This window comes from Ochlerotatus camptorhynchus, unplaced genomic scaffold, assembly GCF_037179485.1.
Source record: "Ochlerotatus camptorhynchus isolate MF236.1 unplaced genomic scaffold, CSIRO-AGI_Acam_v1.1 ptg000161l, whole genome shotgun sequence".
Classification (NCBI taxonomy): domain Eukaryota; kingdom Metazoa; phylum Arthropoda; class Insecta; order Diptera; family Culicidae; genus Ochlerotatus; species Ochlerotatus camptorhynchus.
This window is the reverse complement of record NW_027040651.1, coordinates 489,870-508,226: the sequence shown is the minus strand read 5'-3', so window position 1 is coordinate 508,226 and position 18,357 is coordinate 489,870. Positions and strand designations below refer to the sequence as shown.

At 38.6% G+C, this 18,357-nt stretch overlaps 1 protein-coding gene across 1 annotated transcript in view; it reads left to right on the top strand.

Annotated features, from left to right (window-relative positions):
• Nucleotides 1-18,357, top strand: part of LOC135701426 (fatty acid hydroxylase domain-containing protein 2-like) — a 53,652-nt gene that overhangs the window by 26,195 nt on the left and 9,100 nt on the right. Inside the window, exon 2 of the mRNA XM_065222219.1 lies at nt 14,546-15,182. Coding sequence (XP_065078291.1) covers nt 14,546-15,182 — 637 coding nt within the window. The remainder of the gene's footprint in view (nt 1-14,545; nt 15,183-18,357) is intronic.

The window sequence follows — 18,357 nt, the reverse complement described above, 5'->3', positions numbered from 1 at the left end:
CTTGATCGAGAATCCATAACGGCGGATTCAAATGTGCAGCGATCCCATCTGTCAAAACCATAGAAATTTGTTATCTAGATAAAAATAATTTGCCCGGAATAGATTAGACACGAACCAACTCATACAGTTTGTATGCTTGTTCGTGGCTAGGATACACAATTTTTGCGAACACGGCGGCAGATGTCAGTTTTGTGCTTTGATCATAAATTTGATGATACTTTGTATGATCATTCATGCCGGTTTGTCGGTGTTAATAGTTTCATCACCGAAAAAAAAAAATACAAATCAATTAGGGATGCTAAACTTTTCCGGAAATAACACCCATCATAGTGATACGCCGATGCACGCCACCGCCGCTGCCAGTGATTTATGTCAACGGCCAGTAATTAGGGGAGAACAGTACAAAACGCACCCCCGGGGTAAGACGCACTTTTTCATTTTATTTTTAGTTTTTCTTGAAATTTTTAATCCAATTCTAGGATTTATCATGCAGGATTTTGAGTTCATATGCTATGCTAGAAGTGCTGCTTGATAAGACCACAAAAAAGTTACTCAAATGAAAGTCAGTTGGTGCGTTCTGCCCAGGGGGTGCGTTGTATACCATTCTCCCCTACTTGTGAAACTTCCAGTTGAAAATAAACACAATCCTTTAGCTTGGAAAAGCATCTCAAGAAAAGTTATCGTTGTTTTCCTGCATGCGGGCATTAACCCCAGGGGTGCATTATGGGCTGTTCTCCCCTACTTTGTTTGGGTTGAATTTTAGATCTTTCATCATCCTTCCTTTCATCATACCGTTCGTGTTCGTTTTGAACCTCAGAGAAGCGAACGCATCAATAATCAAGACAATTAAACTTATAGCGAATTCTTTTATTATAGGGGTTGGAATCAGTGCGAAACCGAACTTTTTGTAAGTGCGAACCTCAACCTGAGCTAGGTTTTAAAAACAAACGAGCAAATAGACGTTTGTCAGAAAACAAGCAGACCCAATCTTGATTCTCGATCCAGGTTGGAACTGAATAATAAAAGAATTCGCTATTAGAGTGAGACTTTACAGACTTACAGAAAATGTTTCAACGTTCCAGTCTTTCTTTCCACTTAGAGCTTCTTGACGTTTAATCGGCGCACACTAATGCACCATTTAAACTGAAGGAGTATGAGCAAGAGAGAACAGATTAGTGGGAAATCAAACCATCCATTCATCCCTGTGTGCTGGATAGAGAAAGCCAGAGAAACGTCGAAAAGGTCTATGTTCTGGTTTATTTTTATACTATGAAAGAGACTATGATTGATATTACGAAATATAGACCTCGGCCCAATTAACGAATTTGATATTCGTTAGTTGGATCAGCTGAATGTGTTGTGGTAGAGAAGATTTCACAAAAAGTGGATTCAATCACAGCGAATTGAAGCAAGTTGTTTGAAGCTAAGTGAATAAATCAAATTGTTTACTTCTAAAATTTCAAACGAAACCTAAATGTTTCGAACAAATACCAAATGTTTACATTCATTACATTTGATTTGCAGTCCTCACCCCCTGGAAGAATTTATGTTTGATTGTCAAAGCCAATTTAGCATGAGATTTTGGCATCCAGTTGTTTTTTAATTAAGTCATGGCTCAACCAGCAGAAAAGCAGTTCAAACATTAAAAGCTCATCCAGCGAATCTCTACTGTATCTTGGTATCAAGACTCAAATAATTGCCAGTAAAAAATTATATATATAAGCTATAGTCTGAACGTTGTATTAGTCATTTAGGTCCGATTTCTTCATCTAAGCTTAAAGCTTAAAACAGGTTTTACCATCCCAAGTAGCACACTTTCGTTGCGAAAGGTTTCAGCAACTTAATTGTAACTGAAATAAGTGGCAAAGAAATTTCAACAACCCTTTTGTGACATGTACTATTAGGAATATGGTTTAAGACTTTTTGTTTATTTATTTATTTATTTATTCGTCAATCAATCAAATCGTAGACTACATATTAACATTAGGACTTCTGTTCTATGACTTCGCAGGGTTCTGAAATATATTTTTAATTCTGTTGAGGGCATATTTAGGTCAATCATTTCGCAACGATGATTATAAACAGTCATCATCTGATTTACCGGTCCAAATTTAGCGTAATTGGTCCGATGGCGATCTACTGCGAACAAGTGTCGATTGCGTAGTTGTCGGGAAGGTGCATTCAAATTTAATCTTGACTCAGCTGAGTCAATGCGTTGCGAAATGACGTTCTTTCAATGTTTGAATGCTGATCAACGAAAAAATTTGACCTTATACAGGCATATATGTGAGCTTGTAGTTATGTGTGGAGTACCTGGTCTAAAGTAAAACAATAATAACTTTTTATCTACAAGTCGAATAGATTTACGGTTCTCAACAATATCGTTGCTTAGTATACTCAATCAATATCCGAGATTAGGACAAAATTGAGCAATTTTAGATTTTTTAACAGGTATCGTATTATCTGAACAGTATTGTTCTATTTCAGATCCTAATCAAATTCGATCAAAATTTTGCACAGTTTTAAGGAGCAGGAAGTTGTTATGTTGACCCACACTAATGCTCATGGATCCACTCGATAATGTGGATGGCTTCAAAGCATCAGATGAGCGCATAGAGTTTGGTCGCCTAAAATCAGATTGAAAGTTGCTTTCCAGTTATTGCTATATGTTACTATCATTAGGAAAAGAGTTCGCGTTGAGAATCGTTCGAGAACGGTTGTGTGTTTTTTCTCCGCTGTGGGCTTTTTTTATAGGGAAAAAGTAAGTAATTTCGGCCTAAGTGTCCCTAATTTGGGCCCATACATAAATTCAGCAATCGACTAAATTTTCAATAGCAACCAAAAATATCCAATAGTACCGTCCCAATGACGCGTTCATCTAGATACAATTGATAAATAACAGATTTTTAGCGATGGGCCAAATCTTAGATCCACAAAAAAACATTAGCCAACATTAGAGCCATTTCCCCTATTTTATTTTTTGAGTACAGGCTGTCTTTGTGCTTGTGTGGAGTTTTTCGGTGCTCGCATTTGATTAGTTTTATGTCCTGGGCGCTATGATTTTGAAAGGTTTGTCCTGATGTCTTCCCTCCTGTTGCTTAGGTGCTTGGTGTGCTCCCGTTTCCCTTTGATGCCGGTGTGACTCGACCGTGCTGATCTATTGTTAGGTTTCTGGGATGTGCATGCTCTTTTGTGCACAGAGTGATTTGAAAAAGAAAAGTGATTTTTAGTTCATGATCATGAGGGCCGTGGATGAAGACTAATGATAGTCACGGCGGGTCGTATTTGATTGTGTGGCTTGGTGGTTTTGATGCAGTAGTTTGGCGCATAATCGGGACGGTCCGGTGCAATATGAAGGAGAAATCAGTCGTTTTAAAACGCAATAGAGTTCGGTTGAGATAGCTTAAAAGATGTGCAATATTTGTACGCTGGTAAAATCATCGCATCAGTCGTAGTTTTATTTGTGAAGTAAGGGGCACGGTAGCCCAAAAAACCGAATGTGAAAGTTTATGGATTCTGTTCCCAACGAAAGTCGCGTAAAAGTGGCATTTAATGAAGGCATGAGTGCTTTTTCGTAGCTTTTTTGTCTCCAGGTTTAAAAGATCATCGGTCGTAAAGGCTTATTCTTGTGTAAAAAGTATCGCCGTCGAGTTTGAGTTTGATTAAATTTCAGGTCCTATCATATTAGGGAGACTTACAGTAACATTGCTTGATTATCATCATCAACGTCACCGCTGGGGCTGGTTTTGGATGGTTGCAGAAACAACATAGAGGTAACTCTAAGACTAGAAGGTCCCAAAATAACGTGCTCAACTTTTTGGCTCAGCTCTGGTACTCTCTTTGGTCCGGAAAATCCACTAACCCCTCATTTTATCTGTCAAACTTTCATAGCGAATCAAAACAAACATTGTGTAGTAGTAGAATTTCGACTATAATAAGGTACGTTAATCGTTTGCTTGGGATCAATAGGCTAGTCAAGTAGTGAGCCAATTTAAAATCGTTAGTTTCGTATTGATTGTTGGTAACAACGCGATCGTAGCTTGTATGATGTGATATGAGGGGCTTGGTGGCCTTAGAGCGACCAGTTTTGCTTACTGAGTAAAACATCAAGAATTTAATCTTAAGCCCTTCCACATGCAAGATTCGTTAATCGCTTTATTTGTTAATGTGAATACATTGGAATTACAGGTATACCTCGATATAACGTAACCGTCACTTTGGACTTCTATCGCCGATTTCTCGCAAACGGTCATTCGAACAAGCAAAATAGTAATACCATCTATTGGTTACATTAATTTGTATCATTCAATTGTTTTTATGGAGATATTGACGATGAAAGTCAAAAGTGACAGTTACGTTATATCAAGGTATACCTGTTCAACAAATTGATCATTGGTGTGTTGTAATAAAAGGAGCTCGTTTGTCTAGTGGCAAACGTTTTTCTTACTGAGCAGAATATCGTGGGTTCAATCCCAAACTCCTTTGCGTTATATGAACGTTAGGGCATCAATTCAGGTTATCGTTTACCAAAACGAACCCTGCTGCAATCCCAACCCTCTTACCCAATATCCCTGTGATTCCTCGTGGAAGTGCAGAGGTGTTCTCGGCTTCCATCAAAGCGAGTGTCACGTCAACACATTCCTACCCATTCCTTTCTTGGCCTCCGTTCGGGCGTGGCCAGCGCTGGTATTGCCTAGTTTGAGATCACCAGTTTTTACACATTGAGAATGATTGCTAGTCCCAAGCAGAATAAAAAAATTTAAAACGTTCAATTTGGGCTCGTAAACCCAGTGCCATTAATTTTCATCATTAAACTATTAAAATTTCCTTGAAACGTGGCAACGAAAAAAACTGGAGCTGCCTCCCTGGCGTCGGTAGCATTGGTGCTCAGCACGGAAAACAAGATCGACGGAAAACAAATCAAGGAAAAAAAGGAAGAAGAAGTTCCATCGCAGCTGTCGAAAAAAGGCATCAAATCATTATAGTACATGCCAGCAAATACACTCAAAATGTACCAATACGCACTATGATTTTTTTTTCTGTATTTAGCTCATTTTAATACTGGCAGTAGAACTTTGACAGCTACGGTAGAACTCTACGGTAGTCGCCAGATTTTTCCAGCAATTTGTCTAAATATATCTTCTACAACTCTATCAACCGCCAATTGAGACCATGGCGTATACCTTTAGTGATGCTGACAAATATGGTGTGGCATTTGATTCCATTAATTACGCAAAGGGGATTCGGCAAGTTGGCCGTTTTTTTTTTAATTTGAGGTGACATGTCTAGGCACGTATTGGTAGTTGGATACCAATTGCACGGCCTTAGCATAGAGGTAACTCTAAGACTAGTAGGTCCCGAAGAAACGTGCTCAACTTTTTGGCTCAGCTCTGGTACTTTCTTCGGTCCCAAGCTAATCGATTCACCCCTCGAAACATAGGAAAATCCACTAACCCCTTATTTTATCTGTCAACATTTCATAGCGAATCAAAACAAACATTGTGTAGTACTAGAATTTTGACTAGAATGGGGTACGTTAATCGTTTGCTTGGGACCAATAAGCTAGTCAAGTAGTGAGCCAATTTAAAATCGTTAGTTTCGTATTGATTGTTGGCCTTAGTTTAGTACATGCCGTTTCACCTCATCTCTATTGAGAAATATATTTTTTTGTATTAATTTATTTGTACAGGCTCAATTGAATAAACTTTACAGATATGCATAATTAATGTCTTAAATCTAGATTTACAAGAATTGAACCGAATACTTTGAGAAATGATGAAGTATTTGATTTTGATAAGTTGATAAATTATGAAGTATTTGATTTTGATCATTCTTGTTAGGGTTGATCCATATATTATGTCACGCTCTAAGGGAGAAGATTGAGAGCACCCTCCATAGACACACCCCTTAGTCAGTCAAAATAGGATTCCTTAGCACCAAAATCAAGAAATGACACCGATATTGGCTACGCATCAGGACCCTAGTCTCAGCCACTGCTTACTAGAAAACGACGAATAGAAGATTAAAAATACCATAGAGGAAAGTATATAGGGTAGAGAACTACTTTGGCCTAATCGCCCATTTTGGGCCTATCGAGCAGAAATCTTCAAATAAATCCATGATTTCAGAGTTAACAAGTCAATTATGCGTTTGGTACGATACTTCAGTTAATAAGTTAACGAAGTCAATTAGAACGCGTGATATGAAGGTTCGCACCCATTATTCCCAAAAATAACAGAAGCGCTCCGACCGAATCGATTTTTATCTTCATCCGATTGGCTTTCATTGGCGTTTCAATAGCGTTTCAATGAGTTAGGCCGAGCTTAGAATTCGTAGGCCGAGTTTGGCGTCAAGAAGCAGTGTTAGACTTTTGACAATATTTCAACGATTGGTTTCTCTTTATCAAATATTACGGTACATACGGAAAGGTACATAAATTTGGAAGCCATCAGTAATAATAACATTCCGTTTGGTGCTAAACTGCGCTAGATTAAGAAACATTAAGTGCGAGTTGAGCTTAATAGGCCGGAAATAGGGTATTTAACACTAACTCTTTTTTCCTTGTTTTCTGATCATCGTCTGTGGAGCAACCCGAGTGTTAGGTGATCCAAGAGACATTTCCCAGTGAAACTGACAGCTAGAAATCTAGAGTGTGTGAGTGCTCTGGTGTTAATGGTGCTGAATGTAAACATAAACATAGCAGAATTCATATGAGAATAAACTGCCAGTGCTACTGTGATCTGTCAAAAGTTCTTGATAAACAAAAAAAGTCAGCTGATCGCAATTGTCTCGTGGACCACCTTATTGGCACTATTAATAATCACAGAAAAACATTCTGAATTTACTGGTGATGTAAACATCCATGCCAGCAAACATTCATACATGTAAACTTCGTTTTCATAAAACAGCAAAAAGGTTATCTTCCATTTAATTCCACTTAAGTAATTTTGGTATCCATGACAGATACGTGTTTCGACTACAATATGCAGTCTTCATCAGTGTCAGTCCCACTAAAGACTGATCACCTCTCTTTAGCAAACTCTCCCGTTAGAGAGGGATGGTGAGGGGTATCCCCCACGCCACCACTGCCAGATTTAAGTAAAATAAACGAGAAAAGCCCAATAAGGAAAAATTCTCAAAGGCCATCATAATGATGTAATGAAATTTGGTTGTTAGCGGAATGCTTAAATAAAACAGCAAAAAGATTATCTTCCATTTAATTCCACTTAATTAATTTTGGGATCCTTGAGATACGTGTTTCGACTACAATGTGCGTTTTGATATTATTAGTTAGGTAGGTTCCGATTGTACACGTTGTAGTTTCATTTTAATACCTGTGATCTTGACATTTTAACCTAGGGGATTTTGCTGTTTTTTAAGCATTCCACTATCAACCCGATTTCATTACTTCATTACTTCATTCCTTTTTATGGAAACTAGCAACTTGCAATAAATAATTGTAAACTTGTATGATATATGACAATGATAGTAATTATTGTGGTCTACCACTCATTGTAGCACGGAAACTAGTCCAATAGCTGTGGGCTCTCTTCACTGTTGAACTTGATCAAGCTTAATAACCTCTGATTGTCATCCGCAAATCGCTGTATGAAGGGCCGAAAATGAATGAATGGGTTGATAGGCAATTCGCCTATTAATTTGCTTGGGATAGTTAAGAATCTCCTTCCATCATCTTAATAAGCCAATAGGTCAGAAAACGAGCCATCCATCAGAAAGATGCCACAATGAATGGGGAAAAGAGCCCGCCGTTTATCCACGAAATGTTAGCAACAGGGAGTTTACATTTTCACTCTCTCCATCCCTCCTCATCCCGAATTTTCGATATATATAGTGATATGTAATATAATAATCAGAACCATAACGTCTACAAAAATAACGTTATACAATGAGATCCCATCCGTGACAACGCGACCCTCTTCCTTTTATCCAAATGAACATAAAGCCTTCTAATGTATATCAATGTTTCTAAACTTGACGCTCCATTTATGTGCATGATAGTAACGGAAACTTAGACTACTTTTTTTAACTGTGAAGGCATAAATGACTAAGATGTGTCCCTTTGATTACTGAACAAATCCTGTTCCCCTAGTTTGAAGTTGACAGGATTAGGGTTCGGTGGTAGATCTAGCACCCAGTAATGCACCACGAAAGATGATCTACCCGCTCACGCTTTATTTGTGAGATCTAGGCTTGTCTAGGAGAATTTAATTAGCTAAGTGGGTTAGACTGGTCTAAAATTCCAACGACGAAAAACAAACGTGGATAAATTAACATCTCATACTAGCACCTGCGAGTTGATATAATCCGCTCGACAGGGTGATGTGGTCTAAAAAATGTAAATGGTTTGTGCAATTGTTTTGTGAATTTGCAGAGTTTTAGTAAATGTATGAGATATTCCGTATTCGTTTTGAGCACCAACTACCAACATTCATTAACATTGACAATGCAACCCCCCGGAGCACTCACAGCAGACAATATCAGTGCTGACATCCTTGGAAGAAACCCACCATTCCGAAGCACAGTCGCTAAATTATGAGCACGCACAACATCTAACACACTATTTTGCACGTATTAAAAAAATGCGATGCTAATAACAATGAACATAGACCTCCACATACACGATATATACTTCCGGTTTCAGTGCGGGTATCATGCAAGCATATTACCACCTCAGAGCAATGCGGATTGCATATAAGCGCCGCCATATAAAATGCACTGTGCCCTTATATTTTATCCTCATCGTGCTACGACGGTTATGCACAACTATCTTTCAAGGCCGTTATAGACGATTGACGGACTGCTGGCGAACTACGATGAAGTTTTAGAAAACCGGTAGAGCTTCTAATAAAAAAAAATCAGCACATGTTCGTCACTGACAGCATTGTAACTAACAACTGACATGGTTTGCCTTGACCATGATTGTTAGATCAAATGAGTGACCAAAGCATAATTTTGAATATCGCCGTATATTGTCGAGATTTTGCAGCGCTGGTTAGTTCCATTCATTTGGCATAAAACATATTTTATCATAAGATGTTATAATGATGTTTTGTATTTGTAAGTTATAATACAGGGTTGTAAGGAATATGTTCTACACATAGAACCTGTCAATTTTGCTTTCAAAGAGTCACAATCAGCGATTTCCTTATCGCTGCTCGCGAAGAGAAGAAATTTATAAAATCGCTTATTGAGACTCTCATAAAGAGACATTGGCAGGTTTTATTTGTCAAACACACCTCTTCCCGCTACTTACAAATACAAAATATCATCATAATAAGATATTATTCTATAATTCCATTAAACATTGTTTATGCGACATAAATGGAAGTAACCCAAAAATGCTTTCAAAGTGTTTTTATGTTACTTCATACGCGAAGTTAGCGATTTTCAGAGTTGGTTGGAAATGCTAACATGAAGCTTTAGTGTGATAATTTATTAGCTAGAGAATGATCTTTTAGAAGAGAGTAGGTGAACGGCGCCGGTGGTGTAGTGGTAAGCGTGATTACCTCTCACCCCAGAAGGCCTGGGTTCAATCCCAGTCGGCGCCGCCGGGATGTTCTGAGGCATAACATCTCTGATCACGCCTTCCTTCGGATGGGAAGTAAAGCCGTTGGTCCCCGGTTCATGAGTTGATGGGTCGATAGGCAGGGTCCAGGTGTGGGAGCTGCCTTCCTGGCACGTCGGTAGCATTGGTACTCAGCACGGAAAACAAGATCGACGGAAAAAACAAACCAAAGGAAAAACAAAGAGAGTAGGGGGATAGTTCCGTTAGAGTACGGCAGTATGAAAATTGGATAGAAGTTGAAAATGAGCGAAGGGCCATTAAAGCGACAGTTTACAAGATAGACGCACATTTTTGCCTAGCCCGTACGATGTACGCGGGGACTTGAAGTATGTCTCCAAGTCCACAGGCAAAAATGTGCGTCCCTCTTGTTGCTCATAAACTGACTGCGGCTGTGGAGTAGTTCTAGCGACGTTTTCATCACTACCTAAAGCCCCACGTTGGGAGAGCATTTCCAGTCGATGGTGTGTTATAATGCAGTTCTTCTTTACCCAACTATTGTGTTGCTCCTCTCGTCATGACCAACGTGATCATCTCAGAGAGAAAGCAGTGGGGTGGTTGTTGCGTGCTGTACCATCATCAGCATTGTTGACGGCTACTCCCGCCTTGAGTTGTTACATTCAAAGTGTTTTTATGTTACTTCATACGCGAAGGTAGCGATTTTCAGAGTTGGTTGGAATGGTTGTGAATGTTTCATACTGCCGTACTCTAACGGAACTATCCACTTACTCTCTTCTAAAAGATCATTCTCTAGCTAATAAATTATCACACTAAAGCTTCATGTTAGCATTTCCAACCAACCCCCCCAAATATGCTGATTAATCTCTACCTCACACAAACTGGCAAGCATCAGCTAATGTAGCATCCACCCCGACACCACTATCTGTCAGCTTATGCATAATTCAAGCCTTCGCCAACCACGATAGACTAACGATAGCCGGAAATCGATTCTTACCGTAGGACGTAAAATTCACACGTAAAATACCATTCTCGTTGGGGATCTTCAGCCATCCAAAATGTCTTGTTGATTGTTTCAACGGCTTCAACTGAAAAATGCAAAGTCAAGAGCACTTAATCGTGTGACGCTCTGAACGACAAACAGTCTCAACATCGCGGTTTCGGCAATCATTTTACGACTGTCAAGTGTCCAGCAATCTACCAAGAATGAACAATCCGAAACTGGTTAATGGGACAAAGGTCACGATTTAATGATCCTCAAAATTATGCCGGTTACTTAGTTTTGACCAATTGAAGATCGCCGTCCATAAACGTAATTGGTTATCCCAACCAAAATCAGCTGGTGAGGATATCTACACTTCTGGGAAGACTCATATTAAATACCTGTATTCAATGGGAAGAACATGTCAGCGGCACAAAAGCCGTTTGATGATGGTATCTAGATCAACAATTGAAATTGGCAAAACAAAGAAATGGCTTTAAACACAAATTTCTCGAAAATCAAAACACACCCGTAAAAACAAGCAATGCCATTCGATAAAGGAAGCTTGCTCCATCCAGATGCTGGTGTTGTATTGCTTGGATGTGTTTTGATTCTCGAGAAATTTGGATTTGAAGCCATTATTAACGTTTGCTTGTTCCGCCTATTTCAATTGTTGGTCTAGATATGATCGTTCAAGGTTACTCTTTAAAGCTCACCTTTTGAACTGTTCGGGCATTTCGAAAAATACGCAGAATCCGCTTCCATTCAAATGGACGTCCGCCGATACCGAAAGCTTCCTTCACCCTATATTGATCAGTAAACGGCCACTATCTGTCGTTGATGTCAACAAATCGTACAATCGCACATCTGGCACCGTTTTTGTTTTCCACTTGAATTCAACAAAAGAGGTGCAAGAAGAGTCCGATATTAATGTGCACGGCCAATGAGACCATAGGAACAGCCAAGCGGGGGTTGGCAGTGAGGTATGTGCAACTGCCCCCCCCCCCTATCTCAGCCGAAAATATATTTTTTTAGAGTCTAAGAATCTAGAAAAAAGATAAAATTTTAAGTTTAACTAGCCTTCGTCATTTTTTTTTTGGTATAACTTCCACATTTGTTTGAGTTTCCGAATCAGATTGAAGTTAGATTTATTATTTCAGAAAACCTTAAATTTTTTTTTATTATAGAATTCATGATTCTTGGATTTTGTTGAAGGACTGAAGATTATTATTCAGATTTTAAATTTTTTTAGATATTTTTTTCTTTAAATCCCATTTGTTACTATAATTTTTTTTTCTTCTCTTCCATGAAACTCCAATGACTCTAAAACTTTCCCAAGAATCTGACATATTGAATATTTTCTAAGTTCTTATAATTAGCTTGGTTTTCACCAGTCTGGCACTTCAAAGATTGACAATGTTGGCTAGAATTCTTAAGAAATTTTTAGCTCGAGAGATAATTTCAATGGGTTCTCAATAAATCTTAGGGAATTTTAAGGAGAACCCTCGCAACATTCTAAGAAGAATTTTAACAAAGTTCTGAGGAAAATTTTAGGAGTGTTCTGAGGAAGGTTTCAAGAAAATTATTAGAAAATTGTTCAGTTTTGTCTATTCGCTCCATGAGGCCGGTAAAGCACTCCTCGTATTTTCTCATGCTTTTAAGTGCTTTAGCTTTAAGATCTTTTGTCATCACCTTTGCATGGGTCCCATCTCATTGCTCGATTCCGGGCAATGAAAAGGCGGACTCGCTTGTAAAGGTGGGCGCTATGGAAGGCGATATTTACAATCGACAAATCGCCTACGACGGCTTTTTCTGCATTTAACGTCAACAGTCACTCGCCAGCTGGCAAAATAGAAGAAGTGAAGGGAGTTTGGGACGATGGCTATATTCAATCATCCCTAAGGTGTCGACGTATCCTTGGTTTAAAGGGTTGGATGTGGGTCAAGACTTCATTCGTGCGATGTCTCGCCTCATGTCCAATCACTATTCGCTAAGCGCTCACTTGTTCCGTGTTGGGCTGGGGGACAGTAATCTCTGTGAATGTGGACAAGGTTACCAGGACACAAATCACATTATTTGGTTATGTGCTGAGCACCGTGGAGTCAGATCTGAGCTGTATATTTAACGTCAACAGTCACTCGCCAGCTGGCAAAATAGAAGAAGTGAAAGGAGTTTGGGACGATGGCTATATTCAATCATCCCTAAGGTGTCGACGTATCCTTGGTTTAAAGGGTTGGATGTGGGTCAAGACTTCATTCGTGCGATGTCTCCCCTCATGTCCAATCACTATTCGCTAAGCGCTCACTTGTTCCGTGTTGGGCTGGGGGACAGTAATCTCTGTGAATGTGGACAAGGTTACCAGGACACAAATCACATTATTTGGTTATGTGATGAGCACCGTGGAGTCAGATCTGAGCTGTATGATTCCCTTCGGGCTCGAGGTAGACAACCTAATGTTCCAGTTCGGGATATTTTGGGTAGACGCGATCTGGAGTTTATAAAACTCATATATGTTTGTAAGTTTGATTTTGTGTTTGTTTTTTTTTTGTATATTTGTTTCTGTAATAATTGTATAATTACAGAGTTGATATAACGTCGATAGGATTAAGTACATGTTTTAGAAATAGTGAAATTTTTGAGTCATAAATCATATTTCAGATCTCCTTTTCCCTCTCCCGATTCAAACAATTTTCATCCACTAACCTCGAGAAGACCGCGAGTAATCGGTTAAATCCTTTAATTTTAGATTTAAGGCATTTATAATGTATGAAGAAAATGATAACTTGGCTCTGTAAAGTTTATTCGATTGAGCCTGTACAAATAAAGTTATTTACAAAATTACTTGTGCACACAGAGTTTAGATTACCGAAGTCGATAAAATTTAACTGAAAAACAGCTGAGTTTTCAGTAATTAGTCCAGTAGTTTTTACTTTTACTGAAAACTCCGTAGATTGCAGAATTTCTGAACTGTCAAAAATTACCGTTTAACTCAGTAAAACAATTGCTGACTTTCTGAGTAATTCATTTGCTTACATTTTTTTGCTGAGTTTTTCAGTATTTTTGTTTTAGTATTTTGATGAATAAGTTAGTGAATTCATCAAAAAAGTTCCATACGAAGGATAGGATTAAAATTTAATTTTTTTTTATTTGACTCCAATTATGAAAGTATAAAGTTGATAGTTCCCCTAGAGTACGGCAGTGTGAAATATGTATTTAGAGATTAGAGAGCGTGGACAACTTTGAGGAAGGTACGAATCGGGATAATCATTTCTACACCAGCTTGTTGGTACAGAGACCGATGAGAACACAAAGTTAACTTTTCCTATATAAACTTCAAAGGACCAGTGCTGTATGAGTTCACATCCAAATGAGCTCAAATTACCGGATTTGAAATCGGTTTTGCTTGATGGAGTAAAATAGATATTTTAAACCACTCTAATGCATATCGTGTGCACCCGAATAGAATTCCTAAGCAATTCCCACCATCATCAAAACCAATCACAAATTCCCATGCTGGTTCCAAAACAAACCAAATCTCATATGAAAATTTGCCACTATATTCTAAAGCATGTAAAATGCATGCCTCGTTTCGAATCTTCCCCAATTGTGTTTGGACAATGATTCTAGCAAACGTGCTTCAAATGTTGAATTTTAACAGAACTTAAATTATTCCAAAACAAATCCACACCTAGCAAATGAATACCGTATACCACACATTCGTGTTCAGTTTCTAACAGCTAGGTAACAAAATGACATAATGAGACCGAGCAGATTGCCAAACATCTTACAAGCGGGGCCTTTTCGTTGAATAGTGTGCTGATTGTGCTGACCTTGCTGCGCGGTATTGACAACTTTCAATACCACTAGGTACCTATGAGATAATATTATTTTCCTTTCCTGTTTGATGATGAATTTCGTTTAGCGCTATGGCACTAATATTTTGAGTAAACTGAAGCTTTGCCCAAAAAGTGAAATTAGAGCTTGGTATTTAAAGCATGTAATTTTTTCTTTCCCATGACCAGGCGATGACCCGGATTTCATCTACTTTTGGTGCCTAACTATATGGACCTACGGCCTCTTCTGGACCATTGGTGGCATTTTCGTGTTCATGGACATCACCAACAAGCCGAAATTCATGCGCAAGTACAAAAACCAACCCGGAACACACGAGCCACTGGAATGGAGCAAACTGAAGCCATTGCTAAAGACCGTTATCATCAATCAGCTGGTGTTTGGAATCCCGACGTCCTACTTATCGTACCATGGCCGGAAATGGCTTTCCATGGATCTACCAGAATTGCGACCACTCCCGTCGTTTGAGCTCATCATTCGGGACTTATTGGTGTGCATCTTGACCTGGGAAGTCACCTTCTACTACAGCCACCGACTGCTGCATGCCAACTTCTGGTACAAGTACATCCACAAGAAGCACCACGAGTGGCCGGCACCGATCGCCTGGGCCGCCATGTACGCCCATCCATTCGAGTTCATCATCAGTGATCTGCTGCCGGTGTACATTGGACCCGCTATCATGGCTTGCCATCCAGTGACGATCGCCATCTGGTTCGTGTTTGTCATGATGGACACCCTGGTTGACCATTCCGGTTATCACCTGCCAGTGCTTGGAAGCTCCGAACAGCACGATTATCATCATTTGAAGTAAGTAGCGATATATTGGCTCAAAAAACAAAAGTTTCTCCGTATCAACGTTGCTTGACAACAGAATCTGCAGAGCAGCTGAGAGCACACATCTTGATAATTTATCACTATAGTCAATATTGCAAAAACTCTTAGGGGGAAATGATTGAGGGTGTTTTCAGAAACTTTGCAGAACATGGGTACAATTTATCGCATTAAATAGGATAGCCATTTGGCCTAGTCATGTTTCATAATTATATAAAAAAAATCTATTGGTTGGTAAACTGTAGACGTCACTTGCTACTTTAAGACTATTTCTTTTTTTTTTTCAATACAATGAAACATTAATCCACGTGAGTGATTAGCTTTGTTCAATAACCCAGGCCGTACACACTCGAAGTTCTTCCTAATTACCCACGATGTTTTGACAAATATCTATCAATCCAACTTCGAGCTGGATTGAGCGGATTGAGTTGCTTGTCTGAATGAAAAAGTTTCCTTGGCCGTCTGTTTCTTCTAGTATTATATAATTCAGTGCCAACATCCCAACTAACATTTTCAGCTTTGTAAGCCAACTTTTCCAGCGTTGTGCTGTAAAGTAGCTGAAATAAAGCTTCCGATACAGCTACAAGCAGAAGCTAGCAAAATAGTTTTGGAGAGCGTTTACTCAACTTTCTCACAACCATTATTCAATTTGTCAGTCGCACTGAATAACATCAGCCAATAAACGCTAATGTCACTTCTATACACACACTAATCAACTTTCAACTTGTAGTTGCAAAACAAAGCTAACAAAGTGAATATATTACTCATTTGATGGCTTCTAAACAACCAACCACTCTTGCTGAATAACATAAACATCAAAAGTGCTTTTTCAACAACTAAACAACCTGTACTCAGCTTATAAACTGTGTTAGAGCAACTTCGGAAGCATTTTCACAGTCAACTAGGTTTATTTTTAGACGTGTGCAGTTTTACAGCTTTTACTCTGCTCTTTTATAACTAGTCGAGAAAAGTGATTCGTGTGTACTATTATAAAGCCTCTACTCAGCAATTTTGTTGTAGAAGGGAATGTTGATTTGTTTACATAAGTTCAAAGTGTTGGCGTAGCACAGTTGGTAGTGTCAAGGTTTGCCAATGAAGTCGTCTCGAGTTCGATTCCAGGTTCCGGTGCAGGGTAAATAATTTGGTGATGATTTGTAACTAATTTCGATTAATTTGATTCACAGCAAAATAAACTCAATAAATTCCTTCATAAAAAAGCGTAAACAGTATTTAACTCGGCTTCAAGAGAAAGCTGTGTAGTGATTATTGGATGACCGGGAAAAAGGTTGATGATGGCGCCTTTCAAGTTCACACACAACTAAACAGCAGGATAACAGCTGTATAGAAGCGTTAATGGATATGCAATAAGAGCTTCTCCCGACCGTTCCAACAGCCATAAGTAGCTGACTAAGTTCGCCAGATTTGGTTGTATAGAGGTTGAGTAAAGGTTCCCTCATATCGTATAACGTTTGAATACAGCTTGAGGCTGTATAAATGAAATGAGTAAAGCGTTTACATTGTGAAAATTGTTAGTTGGGATTTCAAAGGGGCGTAATTACATTTGTAACAATGGCTTTAGTCATCGATTTCTCGCGAATAAAAGCTCACTCATGAAAATTAATGAAACCAACAGATAGAGGAATATTTCCTCTACCAGCTAGCATTGATAATTTGAAGGTGAGAAATTGACTAGTAAAGTCAATTTCTACAAGAACAATTACGCCCCTTTGTAATGTTGGCACTGAATTATACCAGTCAAACGTCAAAATATTGAGCCAATTCAAGGACGAATGCACGGATGGATTCAAGTTCCCTCACTCGAGAAAAAGTGGCACAAGCTGCGGCAATGTTTACTAATCATGAACACTAAATCACAGACAAACAGACATAACTCTTAGAAGAAAATACTTAAAAAAATACCGTCAAGCGTGCACACTAGCACCCTCTATCTTGCACATTCCGAAGCATTGATTTGCAACCGAAGCATCCCTCGTCCATGCATATTTTTTTCACTCGTTGCTTTTCCCTCGGTCTGTCAACGCGTCAGCTGTGTTGAATAAAAACAAAACAAATGCAAGTCAGTGATGTCGGTTCTACGAAACATTCAGTATTGATTGAATTTATCAGATATACGGATCCGTATGGCAGAAGCTCAGTCTATTTTTAAGGATTTGTTTTGTTTGTTTTGCGTGATTTTTATTTTGCTGGAAACAAGCTTTTAATCGTGATAATGTATCCCCTTTCTTGCACCGCCCATCACTTTAATATGTACACAGCAAAAAAAATGTGTCGATCAATGTTATTCATGATGATGTATTGAACTCATTGATTGTAAAATAGGATACAATATACCAATACGCAGCATTTAGAATGTAATATTCAATGCATTCCTGGCGTTGCTGAAAATTGCGATAGCATCAGATTGCGGGATTGCTAGTGTATTATAATGCTTTGTTGATTATTCATGAGCTCTTGATTGCTGGGAACGAGGATGGGAATGCTTGTGAATATTTCAGGTTGACAAAAGATTGAACAAAGAGGTGAACGCCGATGCTTTTTCACGATTAAATCGCTGTTATGTGTTAATGTTATACTTAATTATCTTAAAGATAAATCGTTCAGCTCAAATCTTTGTAGGGGTAAGCGGTGGGACCATCATCATCACCATCAATAACTTTTATTTCTGTACCCAACAAACATTTGAAGCAGCATAAGAGCTTATTCAGGCAAAAATATGCTTCTTCAGCTAAAAAATGGCTTATTCAGCCTTTAATCAGTTTGTTGGGTATTCTTCAGATTAGTATGTAGGATGCCTTCCCAAGAAACAATGAAAGGTGATTTGTTGCGTTGCCACCTTATTTCAAGAGCTGACATCTACTAAATTGACCTGAAAACGAACTGAAACCACTGATAAGTTGAAAATGTGCTAACTTGCTTGACGATTCAGTGGCACAACCATGACATTCTATCAGATTCCGAACTGAAACCTTATTTGATTGCTAAGAAGCATACACACTAAGATTTTGTTTCCGTGTTCGGTAAATTTACCGAAATCAGAACAGCTGAACGTTTGGTAAAACTTTGACCTTCATTTTAAAGGCTATTGAATTTGAAAATAATTTCAAAACATGTTCAACCTTGTTTAAATGAT